The sequence below is a fragment of the Ambystoma mexicanum genome, chromosome 2p, assembly GCF_040938575.1.
Source record: "Ambystoma mexicanum isolate Mex_15411 chromosome 2p, UKY_AmexF1_1, whole genome shotgun sequence".
Classification (NCBI taxonomy): Eukaryota; Metazoa; Chordata; class Amphibia; order Caudata; family Ambystomatidae; genus Ambystoma; species Ambystoma mexicanum.
The window spans coordinates 933,636,857-933,663,352 of NC_090923.1; the positions used below are offsets into that span (position 1 = coordinate 933,636,857).

Sequence of the window (26,496 nt, forward strand, 5' to 3'; positions counted from 1 at the left end):
TATCTGCGGTGTTTGTGTCTGCAGTTTCAATCAGATTGGCTCAAGGTCCTGCCGGCAGCAGAATTTGCCTATAACAACTCCTATCATAGTGCCATAGGCACTTCACCATTCTATGCTCTTTATGGACAACACCCCCGATCAATACCTTTGGATTCCAGCTTGTCTTTGGATACTCCTGCCGCAGGCCGTACTTTTCGTGATCTGAAGAATCTACAGAAGAAACTAAAGCAGCAATTGGAGCAAGCTAAAAGACGCGACAAGTTCTATGCCGATGCTCATAGAGTACCCGCACCTGTCTACAAGGCTGGTATGAAAGTATGGTTGTCCACTAAGAACTTGAGGATACCAGGCAAAAAGAAATTATTGCCCAAATACATTGGTCCGTATGCAGTACTCCAAGTAATTAATCCGGCTGCTAGACCGTTCTATTCCAAATGGCGGTTGTTCGATACGTTGCCGGGAAAAAGACGTTTGCACTTTTCACGTCGCTAACTTCACGTGTATTCTGCTTCGTCACGTGAACTATGGCATTACGTATATAAGCAGCGTGGAAACTTCACTCGCTGCTTCTGATCGAATCATTTGGCGTTGTGTAGCTGAACCTCCGATCTGCGTCCTTGCAGGTTTCCTCAGCTGCTTCTTGGGCCTTCTATAGCGTGTTTTCCGCCACACGCTGATTCCTGGAGCGGTTTGTTCGCGTGTAAATCCACACGCGCACGTTGTCTTCAAATGCGGCTGGCCTGGGCTGCGTGAATCCTGTTCGCGTGCAAATCCACAAGCGCACGCTATCTTCAAGCGCGGCTGGCCTGGACTGCATGAATCCTGTTTGCGTGTAAATCCACACGCGCACGTTGTCTTCAAGCGCTGCTGGCCTGGGCTGCGTGAATCCTGTTCGCGTGCATATCCACAAGTGCACGCCATCTTCAAACGCGGCTGGCCTGGGCTGCGTGAATCCTGTTCGCGTGTAAATCCACACGCACACGTTGTCTTCAAGCGCGGCTGGCCTGGACTGCGTGAATCCTGTTCGCGTGTAAATCCACACGCACACGTTGTCTTCAAGCGCGGCTTCAAGACTGCGTGAATCCTATTTGCGTGTATTTCCACACGCGCACGCTATTTTCTTCGCGGCTGTTCAGAACCGCGTGTACTTTGTTTATACCATAAAAAGGGCGCTATTTCCAACTCCTGCACCTGTGATATTAACAGGGGGATTGATTCATTTCTATACTTTTCTCTACGTGGGAAGGAAGCTTTTCAAGGATTATTGGAAGGTGACAGTGAACAGTACTTTGGACGCTATCCTGTGGTGCATCAACCCGGTATCTAGCGTGAGACTCGTTCCGTTCGGGATAAGTCTCCCTTACTAATCTTCCCTCCCTTGTCGTTTGTTCTACTTCTGGATTTTCCTCAAGAGACTTCTGCTGGATTCTTCTGCCCTAGACTTAAGGTCAGTGTGTGCATTAATGTCAAATACTGTTCCATCATGGTCAATTTGGGGCAGTTTCTTATGATACTTTATTTTGTTCTAGGCTGACTTCCTATACCTTACCCACGCCCTTTCCAGTGAACCATCTCTCTGCCTGTTTTATCAGTCAGAGAGTTGTATCATTTGGAAGGTCTAAACTTGACTTCACAACTATCAAATCGTGTGAACAGGGATCCGGAAGACCCTACCATCTGTATCCTTTTGAGTACCGTATCCTTTTCAGTCAATACTTTGGTACTTTATGACATCTACGACTTGAATCCTGGCTTGCACTTTCTGTTCTCTTGCAACATTATGTGTTCAGTATTTACCTCTGCAACTTGATGTGCTCTCTCAACTTGCTTTTCTGCTCTAAAACACTGTATTTCACCAGCTTTGCCTCTTCTTCTCTTTCACCACACTCGCTGCTTCTCAGTCTTCTCTTCCTCTCCCTATCTTTTCCCTCTCTCCTCTCCTCCATCCCCTCAGTATATTCTATGCACTTGCTCTATCAGAAATGTCGTCAGACCTAGTACGACAGCTTGTTTGTCTCACCCACTCACCTTTTGTCAATTTCCAGCACTACCAGAAATTTTGTCAGGCCTAGTACGATAGTAGCTTGTCTGTTCTCATCTCCTCCCACCCCTGTCTCCCCTCCTTATCATTGTCAAAGCTCTTGCAGTATCTGAAATGTTGCCAGGCCTAGTACGATAGATAATTTCACATTCTTAATGTCTCAAGGCCTTGTAAGAATGTCGCTATTTTCCCTTGCTACCTCCCTTGCCTTGAAGGGCTTTGAAACACGTGTGTATAGGCGCTATACAAATAAATTATCATTCATCCATTTACTCATTCATTCTATGATACAATCTAAATCTATCTAAAAGCATCAGTAATGGCACACTACCCCACTGATGGAAACTCCTTTGTACAGGAGGCCAAGAGGCGTAATGTGTTCAGCATGTCATATTAAGCTTTGGTACTATCCCCCCAACAACTAATCAACTCTAACAATGAGTGATACCTTAAACCTAGAAACGATTAACTACATCTCAAAATGCATTGCACATTCAGATTCAATTCTACCACAGAGAACTTATTTTTTCATCTACTTTACCGAGTATCTGGCAAGGAAGTATGGACACCAGCCTTTTCTCCGACCATATGCTTTCAAATCATCTAAGTTGTAAACTCCAGGCGGAAGGGGCAACTCCTTTCCCTGTGCATCAAACTCCTCCAAGGACAAAACAAACACTCCTATCAATACAGAGTTCAGACGAGAGACAAAACTTCTCAGATCACAAAAAAAGAGTGCTCTAATAGGCATATATGATATGATATGGCATTTATGATGCGGCGGTACACAAGTATTTCTAGGAGCCACAAGACAAGGGAGGAAAGACATAGGCAGGACAACACAAACAATCCTACTAAGCCTTGTGTCATTCAGATCGTGTAAATGCTGCAAGAAGTGCAGGGGGAAGGAGAGGGGAAAGTGCAAGGAGAGGATAGGGGGAAGTGCAGTCAGGGCAGCGCTGCTCTGGATAAGTGCAAAGAGGCAGGGGGACTGTAGGGGTTACAGTTACAGCCCCTACGTGTACGGTAGGCTAGGAGGCAGTGCAAAGGAAGACTGGTTGTGGAGGAGCCTGGTACCCAGTGAGACTCTGAGGGAAACAAGCAACCAGTCAGCACAGCAGACTGGTAAGTTAGCAAAGCAGGGGCCCTGAACTGCTTTCGGTATTTCAGGTGGTCCGGCTCAAGTCTGAGAGGGGCAGGGAGGCCGTTCCAAAGGGAGGCACCTGCAGAGGAGGGCGATCTACCCCTTACTCCCTTCCTGGAGAAGCGTCTGACCCTCAGAGTTTGGTATTGTATGCGGACTAACTAAGAACTTTAAATACTAACCCTGAATCCAACAAGCATAGCAGGTACTGTATTATATCAGAAGGTGAACAGTCAATGGGGCGGACATTACTTCTTTTGCACCATAATACAAAGCATTTACATTTGTTGAAATAGCAATGCCTTGTGTTCGGTTTACGTGCTTCTTTTAAGATGTACAAACTTAAGACCTCAGGAGCCAAGCATCCTAGTTCATTGTCTGAGGCTGTGGATGGAGCGATGTTCCCTGATGCTGGGACAACATGTTGAAAGGGATCTGAAGTTTGACTGGTGGGCAAGGTGACATTTGGAGCAGGTGTGAGAACCATGTTTGACATGCCCAAATCAGAGATATCTGGACCATTGTGAGATATTCCTTTTGCATCTTGTGGATTATATTGTTGAGAATAGGTGTTGGGAGGGAAAAGCATACACAACTCTCCCTGACCAACTGATCCACAAAGTGTTTCCCTTGGAACCTGTCTGGGGAAACCTGGATGCGTAATTGTGGCATTTTGCGCTCTCTTGTGTTACAAACAGATCCATGTCTGGATGTCCCCAATCTTTGAAGACGTTGTATAGAATGTCTGAGTAACTTTCATTCGTGTTCTGTGGAAAGCTGTAGGTTTCTGCTTAACACGTCTGCCAGACAGTTGTGTTCTCCTGGACATGTGACAGGAGGAAGATGTCCTTGTTCAGAGACCAATTCCAAATTTTATGAGCTAGTGTTCTGCCTGTTTTTTTTAATGGGAAACATGGTTGTTGTGGTGTCTGTGAGGACTAGAACGGTCTTCTCTATTGTGTGGTGATGAAAGGTTTGAGGCGCTCTGAACACTGCCAGTAGTTCTAAAGGTTGCTGTGCTTCTTTGACATTGACTGCGTCCACATGCCGTGTGCCGTTTTGGTGGAGGTAATGTGCTCTCCACCCTGAAAGTGAAGAGTCTGTTGTAAGAGCGGCTTCTACTGCAGGATTGCAAAAATTGCCTTTTAATAGGTTCACTCTTGTCCACCGTAGCAGTGCTTTCACTATAGGCCGCAAAACAAACACTATGCTCCCACTGACTGTCTGCACAAGATCATTGCTTCTCCAGCCACTCTTGTACTGGACGCATGTGCAACCGTGCGTGTGGCACTAGAAAGATGCAGGAAGTCATCATTCCGAGAAGGCGCATGACATTTTGAACAGTTGTCTGATGACCTGCTACGTAACAAAGAACTTGAGGTAAGATGTTTTGGACCCTCGCGGTGAAGGGGAAGACTAGAGCATCTTCTGTTCTAATCACTGTGCCAAAGAACTGTTTGATTTGACTGGGTACAAGGCTTGACATTTTCTTGTTGATTGAAAACCCCAAATGAAACAAAAGGTTGATTGTTTCTTGAGTGTTCTGTTGACACTTTTGTGGGGTCCCTCCTGTTAAGAGCCAGTCATCCAGATAAGGGTACACTGGAACGGATTGCCTGCGTACGTGGGCTGACATAACTGCTAGCACTTTTGTGAAACCCTGAGGGGCTGAGGTTGTGTGTGTAGACCCTAGCTTGAACCTTGGATACTTTGGTGAGCAAGCAACATTGAAATATGAAAGTATGCATCTTTCATGTCCAATGTTGCTATGCAACCCCCTTTTTTCAAAAGTGGTATGTGTTAGGACTGATTTTCTATAGGTGGACAGATGTATAGAAGACCAACCTATATTGTGAAAGGGACAACTCAGTTCAGGTAGCAGTGATAGGTGGTCTAGGCTAAGTTCTTCAGAGTTGGTGAGCTTGTAAAGAGTCCACAATGAGGTCACACAATGGGAATCACAAATTAAACTTAGACAGGATGTATAAAAATACAGATATTATTTATTGGCCAAAACACACTATAGAAAAGGGACTACTAGCAGGTACAGTTATCACACAACACCGAATAAAAATAGATACATATACACATTCACTTATTGTAGGGCATAATACATACCACAAACTCCTGCAACGGAAAGGTAAGATTAGTATTATGCACTCAAGGTCCACAGAGAATGATCCCTAACTTAAATTGTCCAGCCCCAAGTTGTCTGGGGCCTTTTGCCCAATAGTTCAGGTTAAAGTTCCACAGAAACTTTGAAGCAGGAAAAAATGGAGGTAGGGTCTCTGGGGTCCAGGGAGGGTTCTTATGGGTAGAGTACAAATTGAACTAGCTAACAGTAGAAGACCCAACTTTCAGAAGTCTTGCACAAGCAAGCAATGGCAAAGCCAAAAGTGTTAGAATAAAGGTTTATTATAAGCCCATTGACTTATAATGGGAGTATAGGGGTAGGTAAGAAGCTCTGTAACTTACCCCCGTACTCCGATTCTTACCCAGACATGGCAGGACAAAGAAAGAGTCCAAAGTTGCTTTTCCTGCCGAAAGGCGTAGTCCTTGATTTGCAGGTTCTAGCTGATCTACGGTTGGTGTCTTTCACTAATGCAAGGACTCTCAATTGAAGAATGCAGCAAAACTCGATGCAAGACCCCTCTCAGGACTGGACTCAGCTAAGCGATTTCGGAGGGTGGTCACTGCAGCACAGCGGCGCAAAGGGACTCAACTGCTGCAGTCGGACTTTCCCTCCTATCTCGGGCCCCCTTAGTCCTAGGATGGCGACATATAACAGAGGTTAGTCTCGTAGGGCCAGCTGAGGATCCCCCAAGTTTCAGGTCGAAACTCGGGAACGGTGAAGCCAGCAGCACGGTAGCCCAAATTCAGAGCTGGTCAGCCAAAGGACGGTCCCGGGACACTGAGCAGACGTCAGGAATGGATGTTCCCTCCACTTCAAGTGTCGCAGCTCCTTCGCAGGACTGCTAAAGATCTTCAGCAAGACAGGGCTGCTCCAGGACAGCAGCAGACGTTGGTAGCCAGCCTTCCTTCCGACGGGTCTCCGGTTTATTTGCAGGTCTCACAGCTGGATAGGATTATTGGCTCCTTCAGGTTTCCCCGGGATCTCTGAGGAATGGGTGCAGGGGTCCTCTTCTTATCCTAAAAGCCAGGTAAGAGCCGCTGCCCTCACTAGCCAATGACAGGACTAGCCTAAACACCCACCCCAGCAGTGGTCCAATTGGGAAAACTGCCGGGAACATTCATCCATACCACTCAGACACATTGAAACCAGTTTGTGGATTGGGATTTACTAGTAAAGGGGCCTCGCTGCATTACATATTCGGCCAAGGCAACTTAAAGTTTCATCTTCGTTCTGTTTCAAGTTTATCGTCTGCTGCCTTGCCAAAGAGAACCTCATTCTCAACGGGCATATTAATTAAGGTTGCTTGAGTTTCTGGCTTGAAGTTTTGCAGCCATGAGTGCTGTTTAATGAGAGTCCCTTGAGCAATAATTCTGCCAGCAGTATCTGCCTCGTCTAATTAATTTTTTATAATGCAATTTGCCAATTGTTTACTTTCAGAAACAGTTTTTAGATTATGTGTCTTTAGAGGCTCTGGTACTTGGTCTTATTGTTCTTCGACTATGTCCCAATTGGGCTTTATTGTAACTTGCCATTAAAGTGGTATTATTGGCAATTCTAGCTTGAAAATCAGAAGTAGGCACTTTTTTGCCCAGCCTATATATCTATTTGCTCTCTTTTCTGGAGGAGCTTCTGTAGCAGGTAAAGGAGTGCCTGCTCTCTTGCGGGTTGTGGTTTCCATCAGAGAGTCTGGCTTTAAATGGCCCCTGATGTAGAAGGGGTCCGAGGGAGCTGGTGTAAACCGCTTCTCTACACGTGGGTTAACTGGCTTAGAGAAGGCATGGACAGGGATGGTAGGATATGTTCTTTACTGGTTGTAAAAGTGGAATATATTGGCCCACTGGCCTTTTATCAGTAAGGGTATTATCTACAAAATCTGTTTCTTCCTCCAATTCGTGTGTCTATCTTAAAGTGATCAACTGCCTTCTTTAAGAAGTCAATAAAAAGGAATTGATCATCAATAGGTCAATTAGCCATGGACTTCTTTGGGATGTCTGGGAAATGGATGGTGTAATCATCAAACTATACCGTGATCACCAATATAAAAGTCTTGGTCTTGATCCGCATCAATAGTAACTACTGCTTGAGGAGTTACCTGTTCTAGTCTCGATGATTTCGATAGTGGTTCACCCTCTCCCTGTTAAATATACTTTTGTTTTACTGTGCATTTTTTCTAAAAAATTAACAAAGGAGCAGACTTGGTCCATTGCGGACTCAAAACGCTCTTTTGTCCATGCACCTGTTGACGGTGTTTCATGTAATGGAAAAATAATTTCTTCTGGGTTACTGTAGGACTTTTTATGTAAAGCCTCAGCTAAAGGGCTAGAAGCCCTGGTGTATTTAGGGTTTTTTCGGACAGTGTCAATTTGTTTCAATGACTGTTTTGACTTGTGCGCTTAGGAAACAGACATCGACTGCTTCAACAACTGTTTCGGAGTGTACGTCTGGGAAACAGACTCCATCTGCTTTTCCGGTTGTTTCGGCGCGTGTGTCTCTGTGTGATTGCGAAAGATGCATGTTTAGACTTCTCTTTTGTTGAATCCGTCTGCAAAGACGAAGGTGCAGAGTATTTTGAAGCAGAACTTATGGTAATAGGCAGCTTTTTTAAATACAGTGTCATGTGTCGAAAGCTTTGTTGCAGATGCTGAGGACTGTTTCCACGCCGTCGCAGTTAAAGTAACCACAGCTTTGTGCTCCGCTGGCCCACCTTTAGGCGATTTCTCTGAGGCGAGGCTGGGGGCATGAATGTTTCAATAAGTGCCCCTGCTTGTGTGGATGTGTGCTCCTGTCGCCAGGGGTTTTCTCGATAGCGGTGCTAGCTGCATGCCCTCCAGAGCTGAGGACGAGTGTGTGGGGGTTCTCCGACTCACTAAAGGCGCTAAAGCTACCTTGGTCGTCCTTAGACTCCTTTGCACCGGCGGGGTAGTCTGAGGAGGCCTCAGCCTGCGTGGCATAGGCCGTCCAACGCTTTGTCTGACGATCTTTTAGTGCTTTTGGACGGAAAAATTAACAAGCTGCACACCGTTTTTCTGAATGGTCCCATGGAAGACAATGATTACACACAGAATGTGTTTCTTTCCATGGAAATGTACGGTTGCACTTAGGGCCAAAATGTAAAGGGTGTATTTTCTATGATTATGTACAAAGGCAGTTTGACAAGGGATGTAGAAGGAAATTCTCTACATGTACAAGAATGTGTCCACCCAAAACTCTCACTACTGTGAGGGCAGAAGCCCGATGTAGGCCGAAGGCAGTTTAGGCCATGAGGGCAAATCAGAAGTTGGATCCAAAAGCCGCCGACGAATGTGTAGTCGATCACAGAAGGCTGTCGAGGTGCATTGAGTTGCGGTAGCAATTATATAAAAAAATATTGCAAATATCAATATCACGCTAACTACTCTGCTAAATGCAACCAACTTAGATCATAGGGACAGTACATGTCACGCTAGGGATAGTATTAGCGATAGTATTACAGACACGCCCTTTCGACGTCCATTTTTCGAACTTAAAAAAAAAAGTCAAGCAATACTCTGCACCAAGCACTAGATGTCGGCCTATGCAAAGCGTGTGATGCTAAGCAAATCCACAAGCCGCAGAAATTATATATAAACATTACTGCTGAGTGATTTTGCCAAAGTCTTAGAAAGTCTTAGAAAACCCACCTTGGATGAACAGTTTGGTAGCAATGGCTGAGCAGCCAGACTTAGTCTAGGAGGGATGAGGAATGTAGTGAGGCACACAGTACTCTGAACATACTGTAATAACAACCAAACTCAAAAAGCAGTCCCTGCTGCCACAATGTGCGCGCAATGGACCACAGTGATGCATTTCTATAGGGAAAAGGCTGTTCCAAGTTGACCGCTGGCCCAGCAGGGTGCATACTTCCAACACGGCATGCAGAACAGCCAGGAAAAGCCAAGCGCTGTGTGCGCTCTAGATTCTGCAGAGATCCATGGCTATATAACCCCTCCTTAAACAAACTTAAGTCTAACCCTATTCTAGGTGAGTCTCACAGAGTCAAGAGGAGCACTGAGAACCAGTGACCAAGGGCTGATGAAGGAAGGTCAGGTAAGTAGTAGACAAGGCAGAGTCTGTGAAGATTTCTTCAACTTTGCAGGTGAGTAGCAGTTACATTTCTTTGGGAAAGAGCACAAAGGGTTGTCTGCCCCTATGTAGCTCAATGTAGGCACAGGAGGGGATGCAAGCAACAGCTTAACTGCAGCCCTCCGAAGCACAGGTACAAAAAGGCCCCAGGTCAGTACTGGGGGATGGAGAGCATCTTTTTAGTGAAGAAGCTTGTGAAGCAGAACGGTCCCCAAGAAGAGGCGACATCAGACCCTGGTTCCGGCTTCTTGGTCTTGGCGACTGCAGAAAAGAACTTGCAATGGATGTAATGGTTGCTCTCGAATAGTTCGACGCCCAGCAGAGGATCTTCACAGCACTGGCTCGTTGTCACCTTGTTTAAGGCCAGGGAGGACGGTTGCCGTGCAGTAGACTTTGCTCCGGTTCTCGGCCCTTGTCTCGGCTGAGGGGACTTTCAGGAGCGGGGTGCAGTCGCTGGAGTTACGAGAGGATGCCTAAAGTTTCAGACAAAACTCCGCTTCATTTGCAGTTGCAGGACAAAATAGTACAGGACCCCAGGTATTAGTGAATGGCGGCCAGTTGAGGTCACAGCTCTTCCAGGGAGGGCACAAAATGCAGTTCGTCTTGGGACTGGTTAGGCCCACCAGGGAGGTGGTCGTCCACTTCGGGGCTTCCCTGTCGCTCAGAATTTGATGTCGGGACAGCAGCGGTTACACAGACGTCTCTGTCGGTCGCTGCAGATGATTACCTTCTTCTTCGGATCTTCAGTTACAGTGGTCGACTCTCAGTTTCTGTTTGAGGTCAGTCATCTTTTATGCAGGAAACTGGTTGAGCCCACCAATCACCAGACATGCATTCATTCAAACTTGGAAGGTGACTGTCCAATAGGGACAGCCAGCCTCCCAGCACAAACTTTGTTCCAGCCAGGCACACTGTAGGACAAAGACTAAAGGGAGTTTTGGTTACCTCCCTCACTTATTATACTTTCAGGCACTCCGATAGCTTTACCTGGCTTTCCAAGGGAAGCCCGCCAAAGGCAAAACACCTATCAAGACCTCCACCACTTAGGCAGGAAGAAGAAGGCTTAAGTAAGAACAAAACATGAATAAGGCTTTAAAAAGTACATCCACCATTTTAGGCAAATGGATGTTATAACTACCTCTCCAGTAGAGGTCATAGGAAGTTGCTGGACAGAACAGGAGTCCCTGTCCCCAAAAGGTGAGTCTCTCCCCACGAGGTCCCGCTAACCGCCACCCCTGTGGGGTTGTTGCGTAGCGGGGTCCCCTCTATAGCCTCACAGAGAAGGGCTCCTCTCTGGGGAGAAGTGATGAGATCCCGTGAATTGTCACAAAACCCAGGAGTTCAACAGGTACTGCTGTAATTTTTACATGAAGACAAAATACATAGAAAAATACATAACACATTGCTCCATCCTACGGAGGCAAGAGGAGTAGTAGGATTCCCGCATAAGGAGAATTATTATAGGACAGGCCAGCTCCAAACAGGCAGGTTAGCACCTAGAAACACTTGCTTACAGGTGCGTTATAAATGACATCATATATTAAATCAGGATACCACTTTTACTAAATTCCAAAGGCACTTGAGCAGTGGGCAAGATTCAAACAAGAGCAACTTTAACAGGCAATGATTTAGAGAGACTTGTTCCGACACATTTTAAAGATTGAGGTGACCATAGGCCCACCTAGCATAAAGAAAGCAACATCATTATTCTACCTTTTCTGAACTGAGTTTGACATCCTCACTTAAGTCAGAGGAACTGAGAAACCTATATGGGAATATGATGTAAGGAACCCACAAAATTATCAGGGACAACAAGGTAAAACATTAATCCGAACAAATGAGAAAAATATTAGTGAGATGTGCTATCAAGCAACGGCGCACTTCCCTGTTAACCAACCCTGCCTCGAACAACAGGCATGCACAGAGGGCAAATTGGGTTGCAAAGGGAAGTATTCAATTGGCCCTTGCAAAAGGTTTAGCATTGAGGACTGTGCTACGAGACAGTGTATTGACTTCCTGTACCATGATACCCAAAATTACAGGGGTCTACCCTCTATTTCTCGAGGGTAGTAAAATAAGTTACCCAGCTTAAATATAGTTGGATGGTTGGCCCCACTCATGTAGAGGTTGATTGTAGGATGGTGATGAAGGCAGTTAAAAAATATCAGCCATAGCATAAAATAAAATCATCAATATGATCATTTGTAGAGTCTAGAAAATTGTGTTGAAGGAGGGGGCACAGGCCATGATTTGAAAAGCCTGTGGTGTATGCAAAGGAAATATTTATTGATAGGGCCCATTGCAAATGGGAGGGTTAAAGATAATGTTGTAGGGGGAGAAATACATTATTGTATTGCTTAAGCAGGAGAACATTTCAGCAATCACATCAGGGCCAGTTATGCTGTGCTAATAAATCTTTATTTTCTTAAATATAGCATGGATTGTGATATTTTATCTAAAATAAAATAATCTGAGGCCTGCATAGTCAAATATGCACACCTTCCTGGTGGAAAGAATATACACAGTTAATTTTCTCATGTGGTAGTATACATTTCCTAGCAACCAACGTGGTCAATTGGAACTGTTGGTAGCGAGCCTGATGAGTGGATGGGTTATCCTTGAAATGATAAATGAAATCGGAAAATAAAAAAAGGAAACTAACTAACAGAATGCATTCAAAGTAAAGCACATTTTAAAATGGTTAGCAGAAAAGAAAATCTTTATTGTTCAAAAAGTGTTAAGGGTCCCATACAAGGACAGATATACTCTATTTAAGAATATTAATGAAAATCCCTCAATGAGGAATTTAAGCCCCAACATGCATTCATAGTAAACACTGCATGAAGATGACCCACATATTGCCAAATCTGCTGATTGTCAAGTTATGGCTCATAGGTGTTGTTTAAGCAACACCTAGTGGGGCAAGAACTAATGATGCATCATTATTTATTGCCAGCTGTTGTACCGTTCTGGTGTTGTGCTTTTCTACAAGGTGAACGTTGTCACAGATGGCCTTAACTCGCAGAGACTTTGAGGAAGTTTCAAGGGTTTTAATCTCTTTGTTTGATTACTAACCAAAGCTTTACGTAAGGAGTGTTTTAAGATGATGCAACAAAACGTTAGACTCTTCAATGTAGCATGTAGGGGCTTTGCAAAGTGGCTCTAGGCCGTCCCACTCGCTAGTCTTCTGTGGGATTGACAGGCATCCATAACCCCTTGTTAGTGCTATTGAACGGTAACCCCTAATGTCTAAGGACATTGTCTGTTCCTTGAGGTGCCTCCCTGAAAGCTGGCTGTCTCGACTCCATCAGGAACTTTCTAACTCTCCCTACTGTAAGTCAGATGTCAATGTTCTAATAGAGATTGGAGTCACGCCTTGCACTTGCTCAGTAGGATTTAGCCGATTCAACTTTCTCACGCAATGTAACCCTACCCTTTCTAACTCTACAACTTATACTTAACTCCTCCCCATTACCTTTTGTCCCCTGCGATGTTTCATTTCTTCGTTCTCCTGCCTCCACCCATTGCGGTTAACTCCTCTACCACTTCTCCTACCACATTGCTACTGTGTTCCGCTCACTACTGCTACTACTACTGCTACTACTTCCACCACTACTACCCTCTTCCACTCCTGCTACTCTTCTCCCATTAATACTAGTTTAGTTTATTATTTGCAGAGCGCACCGAACCCTGAGGTATCTGCACGCTTTAACATAGGCCATTCGTTGAAAGTACATACACATAGAAGATGACAAAGGCATGATGACCAGGTTACAGATTGATCAAGGTGGCAACATTAGGATTACATACAGGAAGCTGCAGCAGGAAGCCGAGGAACAGTACTCGCTAGGGTGTAGAACAAAGGTAATAAGAGGTAAGCACAGTAGCAATAGTACAGCAGGTAACTAATGTAAAGGGTCAGGTATACTAGTTTCACAAAGGCTATAAATAACAGTAGTTGGATCAACGGTCCAGCAATAGGGGTGGTTGATGCACGTGGTGGGGTCAGTAGTAGCTGAGTTTAAGTTAATGTTGCTGGGCAAAGAGCCAGGCTTTCACTTTGGATCTAAAAGTCCAAAAAGAGGTTTCAGCTCTGATGGCACTAGGGAGGGCGTTCCAGCACTTGGCAGCTAACACCGGGAAACTAGACCCCCCCTGCAGTTTTCAATTTGTACTTGGGAATATTAAGAGAGTGTTAGTAGAAGGGTCTAGTAGATCTAGAAGGTTGGTTCCTCGAGAATTTGTCAGTCAGATATTTAGGGGCTGTGTTTGATAGGCATTTGTGTGATGATTAGTGTGCGCAGCAAGATTCTGTCGTGTACTGGTAATCATTGTGTGTCCCGTCTAACAACAGAGATAGGATTGGAATGCAGGATATTTAAGGCGGATCTAAGGGCATTATTCTGAAGAACTTGTAATCTATTCAGATTAGGATCCGTAGAGCCAAGGAATCGGGTGTTACAATAGTCCAGCTTGGATAAGATCAAAGCCCTGGCTAGTGTAAGGCAACTATTCGTAGACAAAAAAGGTTTGCAGGCATTGATTAGTTTGTTGGTGTATGCTGTGGTAGAGGCTGTAGTATTGACTTGTTTTTTGAGGGAGAGGGTAGAGTCGAAGTAAACACCTAAGTTTTAACCTCCTTGGCGACTTTGATGATGTTCCCATCAATGTTGAATGTCTTATAACGTGTGTCAAGTCTGTTCAGACGAATCAGCCAACGATCAGAAGTTCCTTCTTGTCGTCGTTTAGACAGAGACTGTGGGCGGCCATCAAGGCCTGTATTTCGAGGTAGATTTCATTGAGCATTTTGGAGTCATTGTCATAGCAACCAGTGAGTGGAATGAGGACCCGAGTGTCATCTGCGTATTCGTGTAGGTGACACCCAGGTTATCAAGACGATCAAAGAGGAGTTTAGTGAATATATTGTAAAGCGTGGGAGAAACACAGGACCCCTGAGGAGCTTTTAAAGGATGAATTAATCAAGGAAATGATGAACGTGGCTAAATCTTTTGCTCCATCATTGATAACGGAGGCTGGGCAAATATCTCCCTGGCATCTTGAGGGTGTGAGCCACATGATAATATTTTCCACTTCTTTAGTAGTGACTGGGTAAAAGTAGAAAGGATGGCACAGGGGAGATTGAGGCTCAGGCAGTTTGCTCGAGTGGGCACTTGGAGCTAGGCTGTTCTTTTTGGTCAATGTTTTTGCTTGTAGTAAGCCCATTTTGTCCGATAAGGCTTTCTGGATATTAGCACACCAGGCCTTGTCCTTAATGCAGACTTCTGTGGGCGGAGCAGGAGACTCCCATTATCTTAGAATAGAAAATAGCTCTTTTGTGCCAGATTTTGCATTCTGAATTCTGGTGTTATAGATCTCTTAGTATTGATAATGGCAGCTTTATAAGTAATAGCGGCAGTAGAGAACTTTTCCTTGTTCGGGACTGAGGGAGTCTTTCTCCAGTTGACTTCGGATGATCTTTTAGCATTACGGAGTGCTTTTAGGTCAGCTGTGAACCATTTATTTAAATGGGCTGCAGGTTTAGCCTTTCTTAGTTTTAATGGGGCAATTTTATTTAGATCTTGTTCTACGGTACCGTTGTATAGGTCAACCAGTGAGGATGGGTCCATATCTGAGTTATAGGGTAAGTCAATGATAGGCTGTAGCAGGGGTAATAGGTTGTCTAGGGTCATATTACGAATATTTCTGGATAGGGATTGTGGGGTGATGGCAGTATTAGTGTTAATGTGGGTGCCCTTCTGTATGGTGAAGGTGATGAAGTGGTGGTCTGACAAGGCACAAGGCGCATTTGTTAAGGATTGTAGTTGAGCAGATTAGGTCTGCCAGCCAATCCAGTGTTCTACCCTTGATATGGGTGGGTTTGTTAATACGTTGTTTGAAGCCGGGCTGTTATGTAGAGCGGTGGCGTTGGGGTCATTTGGGTTGTGAAGATCTAGGTTAAGATCTCCCAGCAATATGATTTGCGAACCTGGTTTAGTATTTTGGGTCAGAAGGTGGATAATGTCTTCCTCAAAGGAGATGATGGCCCCAGGGGATCGGTAGATAAGATTAAGTAAAAGGGTACAGGAGGCTGAAAGAGGGAGTTTAACTGAGAGAAGTTCCGCTGAAGGGAAGCATGCATTCGAGAATTCTCGAAGGCTCAAACGAGATTTAGCTATAAAGGCCATTCTGCCACCTTTGCCAGTGCCTCTATCTGTTCAGATGATTGTATAGTTATCTGGAATAGCTAGCGATAAGGTTGGTCCTGCTGCAGGGTATAGGCATGTTTCTGTTATAGCAAGGAAATCTAATTGGTTGGTCGTAATGAGGTCGGCAATGTCAAGGGCGTGGGCAACTAAAGAGCATGCATTGATGAGAGCTCCTTTGATAGTTGGTATGTCTATATCTGAAGCTCCAGCTAGTGGAGTAGAGTGTGCAAGAGAACAAGAGTTTTTGTTGGATTAGGTAGACACAGTAGGAGGGATTGCGGTCTGAGTTTTGATCGTCCTGTTAGCATCTGGTGGAGCAGATGGTCTGGTTGTCATCTTGTTGCAGGGGAGGCGAGAACCTAGTCTTGCGTTCCTCAGGCTGAGTGGACACGGGGTCAGGGGTGTCTGGTGGTTGGAGATGTGTTCACTCCAACAGGATGTGGGTGAAGCTGAAAGGCAGGTAGAAATTTTGTCGGTGCTATGGTATGAAACAGAGGTAAGAGGGTTTCCATAGTGAGCGTTACTCTCCGTAGGGTGGCCATGTGGAGGGAGCAGGAGGCTGAGATTGGAATTCTGGTTTGTTAGGTGTAGCGCAGTCGGAAGTGCAGTGGGGTACTAGGTACAGTGCAATAAGCACGATGTAACACAATGGGATACACAATGAGATGCTAGGCAAAGCACAGTAGGCTAGATGCAAGGCTGTAGGATTTATAGCAAAATGCTAGGCCTAACACAATAGGCTAGAAGCAAAACTGTGGAATTTACAGTAAAAAACTAGGCATAACACAGAATGCTAGGCATAACACAGTAGGCTAAATGCAAGGCTGTAGGATTTGCAGTAAAATGCTGGGCCTAACACAGGCTAGAAGAAAAACTGTGGGGTTTACAGTAAAAAGCTAGGCCTAACGCAAAATACTAGGCATAACACAGTAGGCTAAATGCGAGCCTGTAGGATTTGCAGTACAATGCTGGGCCTACCACAATAGGCTAGATACAAAACTGGGATTTACAGTAAAAATCTAGCCATACCAAAGAATGCTAGGCATAACAGTAGGTTAAATACAAGGCTGTAGGATTTGCAGTAAAATGCTGGGCCTAACACAGGCTAGATGCAAAACTGTGGGATTTACAGTAAAAAAGCTAGGCATAACACAGAATGCTAGGCATAACACAATAGACTAAATGCAAGGATGTAGGATTTGCAGTAAAATGCTGCGAAACATAGTAGGCTATATGCAGAACTGTGGGATTTCCAGTAGAATGCTAAGCATAACACTTAATGCTAAGCCTAAATAGTAGACTAAATGCAAGGCTGTAGGATTTGCAGTAAAATGCTAGGCATAACATAGTAGGCTGTATGCAAAACTGTGGGATTTGCACTGAATTGTAAGGCATAGCACAGTGGGCTACTTTCCTCCCACTACTCCACAGCAACTTAAATCGCCCATTCTCTACAACACACCTTTCTTTCACTCCCACAGCCACTCCTTACACCAACTAAATTAACTTCACTTGGCTCACATGCACACTCAAACAGCAGCACCCTTACATTCAATAAATCAATACCTCACCTATTCCAACAATAGCCTAGGTGCTCCACCGCTTCCTCCCTCCTCCAGTCTCTTGGCATCCCTCCTCGAACCTCACCTAGATGTCGCACACTTCCTGTTTAAATATCCCACTCCCTGTACTTATTGGACACCTCTCCCTACCCAATCAGGCCAGGTCTCCCCTTCTTTCCTACAGATTTGTCCTCTGGCACGGACCCAATGCTTTCTGTCTTTTTCCCAGGGAATATGTATCTGCAAGAGTAAAAGCATAAAGTAGCCCTAGCAGGCTAGAGTGCATGCTCGTATTTGGAGGGCCGGCTTCTGTGGCCCTCACAGGCAAGTATCTGGGCTAGCAATTCCCCACCTCCTGTCCTTGTCCCTGATGGTCCAAGGCTGACGCAAAGTCTCAGGCGCAGAAGGGCTAAAGTTTCAGTAGCGAACAGCTGTGGGTTGGCGTGGTCGCGCATATCCTGTGCTGTCGCGCTCTCCTTTCCAGGCTCCTCTTGCAGGTGCTGTGGGATGCTTGGTTTGTTGCATCCTGGAGGGTTGTTCTCAATTATGGCCATCTTGGTCACAAATAATATGGCATAGTGGTGGGGTGCTATTTGGTCTCTCACATTCACCACATGGTCTGCTGCCGATTCTCTGTAAGGAACAGAAAAAAACTTGCGAGAATCGTAGGAAGAAGCCATGTTGTATGACAAAGGTGTACTGCTATACATACAGAATGCAGGTACAATGGCAAAGGGTAGCACCTGGGTCCCTCCCCCGGCAACATCTCCCTGAGAGCCAAGACTTGCTCTGGATTACTTTGTGGCAGGGCTCCCCTCCCTCCCTTGACAAGGTCAGTGTACTGACCTTGTCACACCTTCTGTGTGGACATTAATTATGATTGGTTGTCTCCCCTTTCATTTTAATGGAAATAATCTCATAGGCAGAGGATTGATAGAACCGTTTTCATTTTGTCCAACTTTTTTGTTTGAAAGAAGTCCCTAATCTGTGTTAAGAAACTAAATGACTTATCACTTTAATGCTGACTTTTTAGACAGGTCTTGACGTTTGAGGAACATGAGGCAGCATGTACCATACATGTTTTGCAATGTCACAACCTGCTACTCTGTATGGAAGTGTTCAATAGAAGCTGAAAAGGGCACATTAGGCTACAATTTCCAACAGTGGTCCAGTAGTTATGATAATCGGATTGTAGGCCTCTCCACTCTTTTGCTTTGCAGCACGGTTACCGTTTGGCAACGTCTTCTCTGACAGCGTAAGACTCAATAGTTCCACAATTAATCAACTGGGATTTATAATGGGGATACCAGTTTCCAATCCCAAACAAGCCTCATTGGGACGAAGTAAAGCTTGAAAACATCTTGAGCAAAGCACAAATCCACACACCTACAACTATCGGATAATCAATATTCTTGCCTCAAGCATCCTGTGTCATTCTATTGGCTTTCACAACCGCACCTCACATCACACAAGTCTACAAACATCCAAACAAACAAGTGCTAACTCATTATCCTGCCCACCTGATCATGCCTCATCAATAACTCAGAATCAGTTTCTCATCATCTGCTCCCACTTGGCCCTCTCCCTTCATCTTAACAATCACCTGTCCTCATCACCCAATTCACCAACCTGGGGACAAGCTTTATCGCTGAGTGACCCCTTTGGTTGTAGCCTATGTAGTACAAAAAAATCATTTATATTAACAAACAATAGCCAAATCCACTGGCTTTACCAATTCCAGTTTCTTTAGGAATCTACTAAATGTGAAAATTGTTTATCACAATTTTTATTTGAGCACTTTTGGCTTGTGGTATTTGTGGAAAAAGTACAAAACAAACAGGGGAAAGGGTGTTTCCTTCAATCCTAACGGTGTATTGAGATAGCCAGGAAATCAACCCCCACCTCAGCATCACCATGTGTAGTTGGATCCTCGCTTATTAACCAACGTTTTTAAGAAATACTTTTTTTATTTCAGCAATCTAATATTTTTCAAAATCCGAAGCCATTTTTTTGAAAATCCAACAAAGTACAGGAAAATCAGAAAAGGAGGGACAGGGCAGGTAGGTTCAGTATCTGCTCAACTATTAACATGTCGTCCAATTCCAATGCTGGAAAAGTAGCAGCACTGCCAAATGTTGTAAAGGAAATAGTTTCTGCCCTAATTTTTCAAAATGTAGTAATGTATATAATATTGTGCTGCGTACCTCATAGAAGCGACAGGATTCCACATTATCATCTTGATGACGCGCTCGGATGTAGGAGGCAGTGAGGCTGTGGCACCTCCCATCAACTTCTTTCCCGAAACGCAAAGCACTCACCTGTATGGTAAAAAAATGTCTTTCGTCAATTAGGGAACACTCCCAAAGTGAAAGTCATAAGACTTCTGGACAATGTAAGTTACATTGGCATATTGGACCAACTAGGATTACAATTGCCTTTTCCAAAAGGCACAGTTTAGTGACAGAAAGTGATGCCCACGAACACCACGAAACATACAAACGGTGCAGGAGAACAGATTTCATACATTCAGAAAAATAGGCTCAGGTGATAAGACAAGTCTTTCAATTATGTTACAATTGATACAATTAGCGTTACATATGTGGTTTATTAGGGCAAAGATGTGAGCCGGAAACCAGCGCATAACACTTTACGGGTAAGGAGAAAAAGATTACCTGTGATTAAGACTGCCATTGAAGTTTTACAGCACACTGACCTGTCCGATACAGAGAGGTCTTCTGACTCTTTAGACAAATTCCTTATTTTGAGAATCAGGTGTAGAAGAAAAAGCCTTCTTAAAACAGTCTAAATGTTTGTGTTACGAGACTGTCATAACCTCCAATGCATGTGGACTACGAGCTGGCCGGATTGTTGCACAATCCTTTAGTGGGGGGCTGTGTAACCCTCTAACCTAAAGACAGAACAGTATTTCTCACCAAAAGGAAAGACCAGACTGTCTAAAGTAGTAGCTGTGGCAGAGCAGACAGGCTTAACTCACGGAAGGGAGAGAGACTGGTAGTGAAGTACAGTTATTCAACACTGTAAAGACTTGAGGGGGGTATATGTACTCCTGCCCTCTATATGGCACCCCAGCCAAGATTCTCCATATGGTAAAATGGACGAGCAACCAAGGCTTAAGCTCTCGGGAGGTGATGTCGGCTGGTTCTTAAGTACAGTGTAGCCCCCAAGCCCCCACAAAGGAATGACCACACACTATGTTATGTGCTAACACAGTTCTTTATATAAAAATAAGGTTCAAGATATATACACAATTAATAACACTGTGCTCTGGCAATTCTAATTTGGTAAATATATACAATGTCTACGTGGTACCACACTTAGCTATTGATTCCTTTAAAACGCATCAACTGACAGTTATAATGGCATGCAAATCCAGCTGGGCTTCAAGGATAAGTTTCAACTTCAGCTTCTGAACAAATTGGGAAGTGAGAGGTCCCCATATGTACACATCTGTCCCTCATTCACTCTGCCTGAGCCAGGCTCAGTCAGCCAATCACACAGAAGGGCATTCATGCAGGCAGACAGCCAATCAGGCTCACAGGCATTCAGGCTATTCACTTCCACACAGAAGCCCATAACAAGGAATGTGGATTGGGGCAAGCACCCAGACATTCAGCACGCCACACTGCATTCATGTCAGTTTCAGGCAGGGCTGTCTCATTCATTGTGCCACACACAGAAACCAGACACCCATAGAATACATAAAGGAGAAGGGTCTCCTTTCTGCTCAACAAAGAGGTTTTAGAAAAGGCCACAGCACCCTGGACAATTTGACTATGCTGAAACATATCATTGCTGACACAAAGGACAAAGGGGAAAAACTATATGTGTGCTTCATAGACTATTCGAAAGCATTCGATTGTGTCAACAGAGATTTTTTGTGGGAAAAACTGAGGGGAAAAAAGATCTGCCCAAGAATCCTTCACTTTCTGAAAGAAATGTATATGGATACCACGGTGTCCATTTGTCTGGGTTAAGGTGGGATGTTATCGCCCGAGATTATAACAAACACCGGCCTTAAGCAGGGATGTGTTACATAGCCAATACTGTACAATTTGTACATATCTGATACGTGGGATAGTTTTATTGCTATAAATAGCTTCCCCCCTAAAGGGGTACGTAAATATAGTTGGTGATTTCCAAATGATTGAATCAGATACATTTTGGTCAGTTATTTATGAGGGGGAGATAAAGGTTTTTATTGGGGCAGCTTTTTATATTTGGAAAAGAGCCATCTGTTAGTGAATTATTTGAAACTGTTTTTTATAATGTTCCTACTCTTCTTTTTATGACCTGATTTTAATTGGAAGAAATTGATTGTATTGTGTTTGTATTTCCCTCTTTATGATAACGATTTAAGGAAGGTTGAAATGTAATTGTTTTTGGTGATTTGTCTGTAGTGTATACGGTTTTAATAAACCAAATTGCACTATAAACTAATAATATATATATATATTAGTCACACACTGTATTCACACAGGTCCCACTCCAAGGGTGTACCCACAACATACAGTCACTGGGACGGCTCCGGCCAGTCTGGCCTGGACTTCCCCACGATACCATATATGGTTCTTCCACCCAACAGCCAATCAGGCGAAGGGACAGAGTCAGGGCTTCCCAGGACTTTGGGAAAACAAGGTAACAGGCAATAGAAAGCAAGGGGCCATCTTGTCTCCTACCAGGAATCCACTAACTCCTATGACAGGGCCTGGGTATCCCAAAACTGAGGATACTCAGAGCACCTGTCAATTTCAGCATGGAGCTGAAACCAGCCCATACCCTGCTCTGTGGGCAACACACAGGTGCCCAAAAATATACACAAGGGGTACAGGGTTGTACCCCCATCCATGGGTACCATAAGTGTCTCCCAAGGGTCTCTGCTCCCCACAACCAAAAAGCAGAAGAGCTTCACTGCCAGGAGTCCCAACTGGACTCTTGTGCAGAAAACAACACAGACCACACATAAGGGAGTACAGGACAGGGAGGCCGTGTCCCTCCAATGCATTTCCAGCATCACACACACAACTAACAAAAACACAGTATACTGAAAAATGTACACTTAATAAATGACACACAGAGATCTATAGATCTTCCCACATACATATCTATAAATCTTAGGTTAAAAAAGAATACATAGTAAAACATAGTGTATGCATAAAATCACTAATGGTCAACCTAGACCAACCCACTCCTAACTTACATGTGTGTCCCACTACCTGGTGGTAGGCACACCACCGGACTAAGGGTTGGGAAGAAAAGGCAACCATAAACAATAAAAACATACATTAACACGGTCATAATCAGGACCCTCTATGCCCACACGGTCACACTAATCCCCAAATCTCTGGTACATATTTACATGAAAGACACATACCTTAAATATAGCATTTATACGGAGGAAAGAGGTTAATACTTTAGATCCCAAGCCCAAAGGCTACCATAGGTCAGAACACAATTAGACTGCTTGTCATACTGCTAGAAAAAGTGATATAGTCATAATTTACAGCTATAAAATGTATTTTCATAGAGAGGAATGTAATTTAAGACTTAAAAAATGAAGATAAACTCTTTGGTACTCGCTAACATTATATTCTTTCGCTAAAATTCTCTGTATACAATGAGGATCAAGACTAAATGACAAAAGGAAGCTATGTAGCTTTGAAGCTGCTTGAGGGGAGTTTCAGGTAAGTCTGAAAGTTTCCAACAGGAATTAACTGAACAAAGTCATTAGGCACAGCCAAAGCTATGGGGAAAAGGAAGTCAAGTTAAATTTTAACCCAGATGTGTGTTGAAGACAGCCATCAACCAGAGGAGAACGTTTTGAAATGCCATATACGAGACTCAGCAGCCTCAAGAAGAAGAGAGGCAAAGCAGGACAATGTAAGTGAATTGCAAAACACAGTAATAGGGTGCCTGCAGAAACGTTCCGCTATCGTGACCACTGTGGAGACGTATCTTGTATAGCTCACCAAACTGGACCCCAAAGGTTAAGTACAAATGGTGGTGGTTCCCCAAAACACGGTTCAGTAACAGTGAAACAACCCGGTGAGTACAAGATCTTTTTTTGCAAGGCGGTTTCTCTGAACTTGAACCCCTGACAAACGGCAACCCAGACGGCCCAAAAGAAGAATAACTGCCTTCACAGGAGTAGGACCCACCAGCCAGAGTGACAACTGCAAAAATGGCCCAAGGAAAACAGAGGAACCGGACCAATCAGATTCTGGCGGCTCGATAAAGAGGTGCAGCCACCCACCAGAAAACTGCCACACAACGAAACAATGGTGGAGGTGACCAAGGACGGCCCAAACGAACTGTATAGGGTATCGGAGTCCAAATAACCTTGTGGGCTTCCTACACCAACTTTGTCCCAAAATTGCAGCAGCGGCTTCTTGGTGAGAATTCTCCAGCAGCTAAGTAAACCTACAGAGTTCAACAGAACTCTAGCAAACATCTGTCAGAAAAGAGACAGGGACAGGGTCTCCCACAGACAACACCAAGCACTCATGGGCTAACCCAAGCCAGCCCTGCAATCAAACAAAGCCATTCAAAAAAAGGTTCTGGTGGCCTGCAAATCAGGTTGTCCCCAGAAACCACCACACACTCTGGAGCACACATACAGTATGTTAGTTGGCCAGTGTGGATCAAGGCACTCATTTAAACCAGTTCAAACCACAATAGATTGTTCAGGGCTGGGCTTTCAGCGAGTCCATGTGTGCCCAACAACCATTTGGTCCTGCTTCATGGTTTCCCTAAACAACGGGATGACCCAAAAACAAAACGGCCAAGACCAGAACTTAAAAGAAACACATTAATACCCAAATGGCTACCAAAAAGGTATATTGGGCTATTAATGCGGAAATTCGGATATCACCCCTAGTGAATCCAAAACTAAATTACAGCTGCCACCACCTTATTCTCTAAACTGAAAGCAGAATGATATAAAAAGCATCCCTGTTCTAGGAGTCATATGGGCTACCAGAGAACTATACACTAAAAAAGGGTTTCAGTGGCAGAGGGACTTCAGTAGTAGTCCGTCCAAAAACAAAAATGGGTCGACGATCCTAAACACCAAAGTGGAAAATAGAAAAAAGTTTAGGGGTCCCATAAAAGGTACAGAAGAACCCCAAAATGGAACACTGCCCTAACACTGATGAGGTATGTATAGGACGTGCGTGTGTATACAGGTCTGTACATGCATTTAAGACCTGCGAATAAACCTCAGCTTCTTTTGTAATTCTGTCAATGTTGTGACCAACACTGGGTGAAGATGCGCTAGAGATGAGAAAGTTCACGAACTGGAGAAAGGTTTTGCGAGGGGACAGCCTTGACACCTACCTCCTCTCAAAACACAAATCATCCTTTTTCAGCTGATAGAAGTACCAGTCCCAACCAACACCATCGTAGAATTCTGCACCTGTGTGTCTGAAATTGGGCACTGACATTTCTGTAGTGGTTAGACTCATGAGTTCGCGCTTTCTGTTTGACCGTAGCACAGTAAACCAACGTAGTGCTGTGCTAATGGTACTCCCTAGCAGGGTGTGATTTGCCATTCATTTGCCTAGGCTGTGGTGAAGAGGTTCACTGAAAACGATTCCTGTTTCTGTAAAGGAGTCACTGTGAGGAAGCAGGTAGAGTTAACCACTTTCTGTCACGCTGTATGGTGGTTAGTGTTCTGTCGTTGGTGCAGTGTCTTGATTTCATCGACTGGTAGTTCTTCAATGGTGCCTTTCCTCAATAGTGAGCTTACCTACCGTAGGAGAAATTTCCTTGAAGTAGGTAGCAGTAAATGTCTGAGATTCTTCTGCAAATGGATCAAATTACTAATGTGTAAAGCAAACAGTGGTCTATTGCTACTTTGGGAAGAACGGACATTTTTCCCCGACTGGGTTGAGTTATTAGGAGTCAATATTTCAGTCCTAGGAAGTGAGAAGTTTTTAAAATCCTGAAATTACATTTGAAGGTTGTGTCTGTACTTGGGTTTGAATACCACATCGAGAACTATACCTTTCTGATGAAATGCTAGAATATTTTTCTGATAAACATTTTGACAAATAATTTCTTTCCTTTTCTTATTTAGCGTCTTCCCCCTTTCAAACCATTAATTTTCCCTCACACTCTCCCACTTATCCTCCTACAGCTATACCTTTCCATGCATATTATTTTCCTTCCTTTCTTTTTTCATCCATGACTTTCTCCTTCTACACTAACCGTTGGGTTAGTGAAAGGGCCGCTTGAAGTATTTTATTTTTCTTTCCCCTTCTCATTGTACCCTATCCCAAACCTGATTCTAAACTCCATAGTTTCTCCCCTTTTTTCTCAACTGTATTACTTCCAAATACCTAGGGCAGGTTGTGTGCTGACTATTCATCATATAAATGTGTAGTTTATATTTTGCTCTATTGAAATTGCAACAGAATGACTCAACAACTCTTGGTTGGGCAAACAAAGTTTCAATGTGAAAAGTGATAAGAACTTGTGCGTGGGCATAGGACTAAAAGCTGAAATCCTGACCTATCAATAACCTTCCAAAACTAGACCTGTAATCATCTCCCCGACATGTGTGCAACATATCCTGGGCCTCACATTTTTAACGCCTGTATTAGACAGAACACTATTATATACACATATATATATTGTAAGGGTGTGGAAGGAGGAGATTGACACATAGGTGGGCATGCTTTTGGGCAAAGACTTTAATCAACAAAAGAAGAAGAAAACCTACCTAGACCTAACTCTGGGAGGGGTTTCCCTGACTCAACTAAATACTAACGAACTGTCTGAATGTCCATAGCTAAAAAGCCCACCGTCTTGTGTGAAAAACCTACTTCTATCCCTTATACTTATAACTAAACTAAACAGGACTTGCCCATTCTGGGTACAGAAGAATGACGCCCTTCTTCTGGACTGTTACAGCTCACAAAGTAAGGGGAATGTCTCCCTTCACCTGGCCTTTCTCAGGCCCTTCTTGGCAATTGTTTAACAAAGGTGTGGGAATGTCTCCCTTCCCCTGGCCTTTCTCAGGCTCTTATTGGCATAGCCCTTTCAGTGGCTCATTGGGCAGTCCTGGGGCCTAGGGTCCCAAACCCCTTCACTTTTGATTCTCTTGCTCGGGTCCGTGCCCCTTTAAATATTGTTCCTCATGCTTGGGTCCCAAGATCCCTTCACTGACCCAGGCAGCCCCATTCCTTGCTCTCGGGCCCATGGTCCGTGGCATCGGTCTCGGGCTTCTCTGAGTCTTCCGTTCACCTCCTATTTCCGCGCTACCTCGAGTGGCTCTGCTGCACCTCGTC

The 26,496-nt window shown here is 44.3% G+C and overlaps 1 protein-coding gene across 2 annotated transcripts in view; it reads right to left on the reverse strand.

Moving 5' to 3' along the window:
- The window catches only part of ERCC2 (ERCC excision repair 2, TFIIH core complex helicase subunit), a 1,037,455-nt gene that overhangs the window by 720,296 nt on the left and 290,663 nt on the right, over window positions 1–26,496 (reverse strand). For both annotated transcript variants that reach the window (XM_069644679.1, XM_069644680.1), the window contains exons 6-7: window positions 19,393–19,506; window positions 2,583–2,699 (exon numbers count right to left, since the gene is read on the reverse strand). In XM_069644679.1, the coding sequence (XP_069500780.1) occupies window positions 2,583–2,699; window positions 19,393–19,506 (231 nt within the window). The remainder of the gene's footprint in view (window positions 1–2,582; window positions 2,700–19,392; window positions 19,507–26,496) is intronic.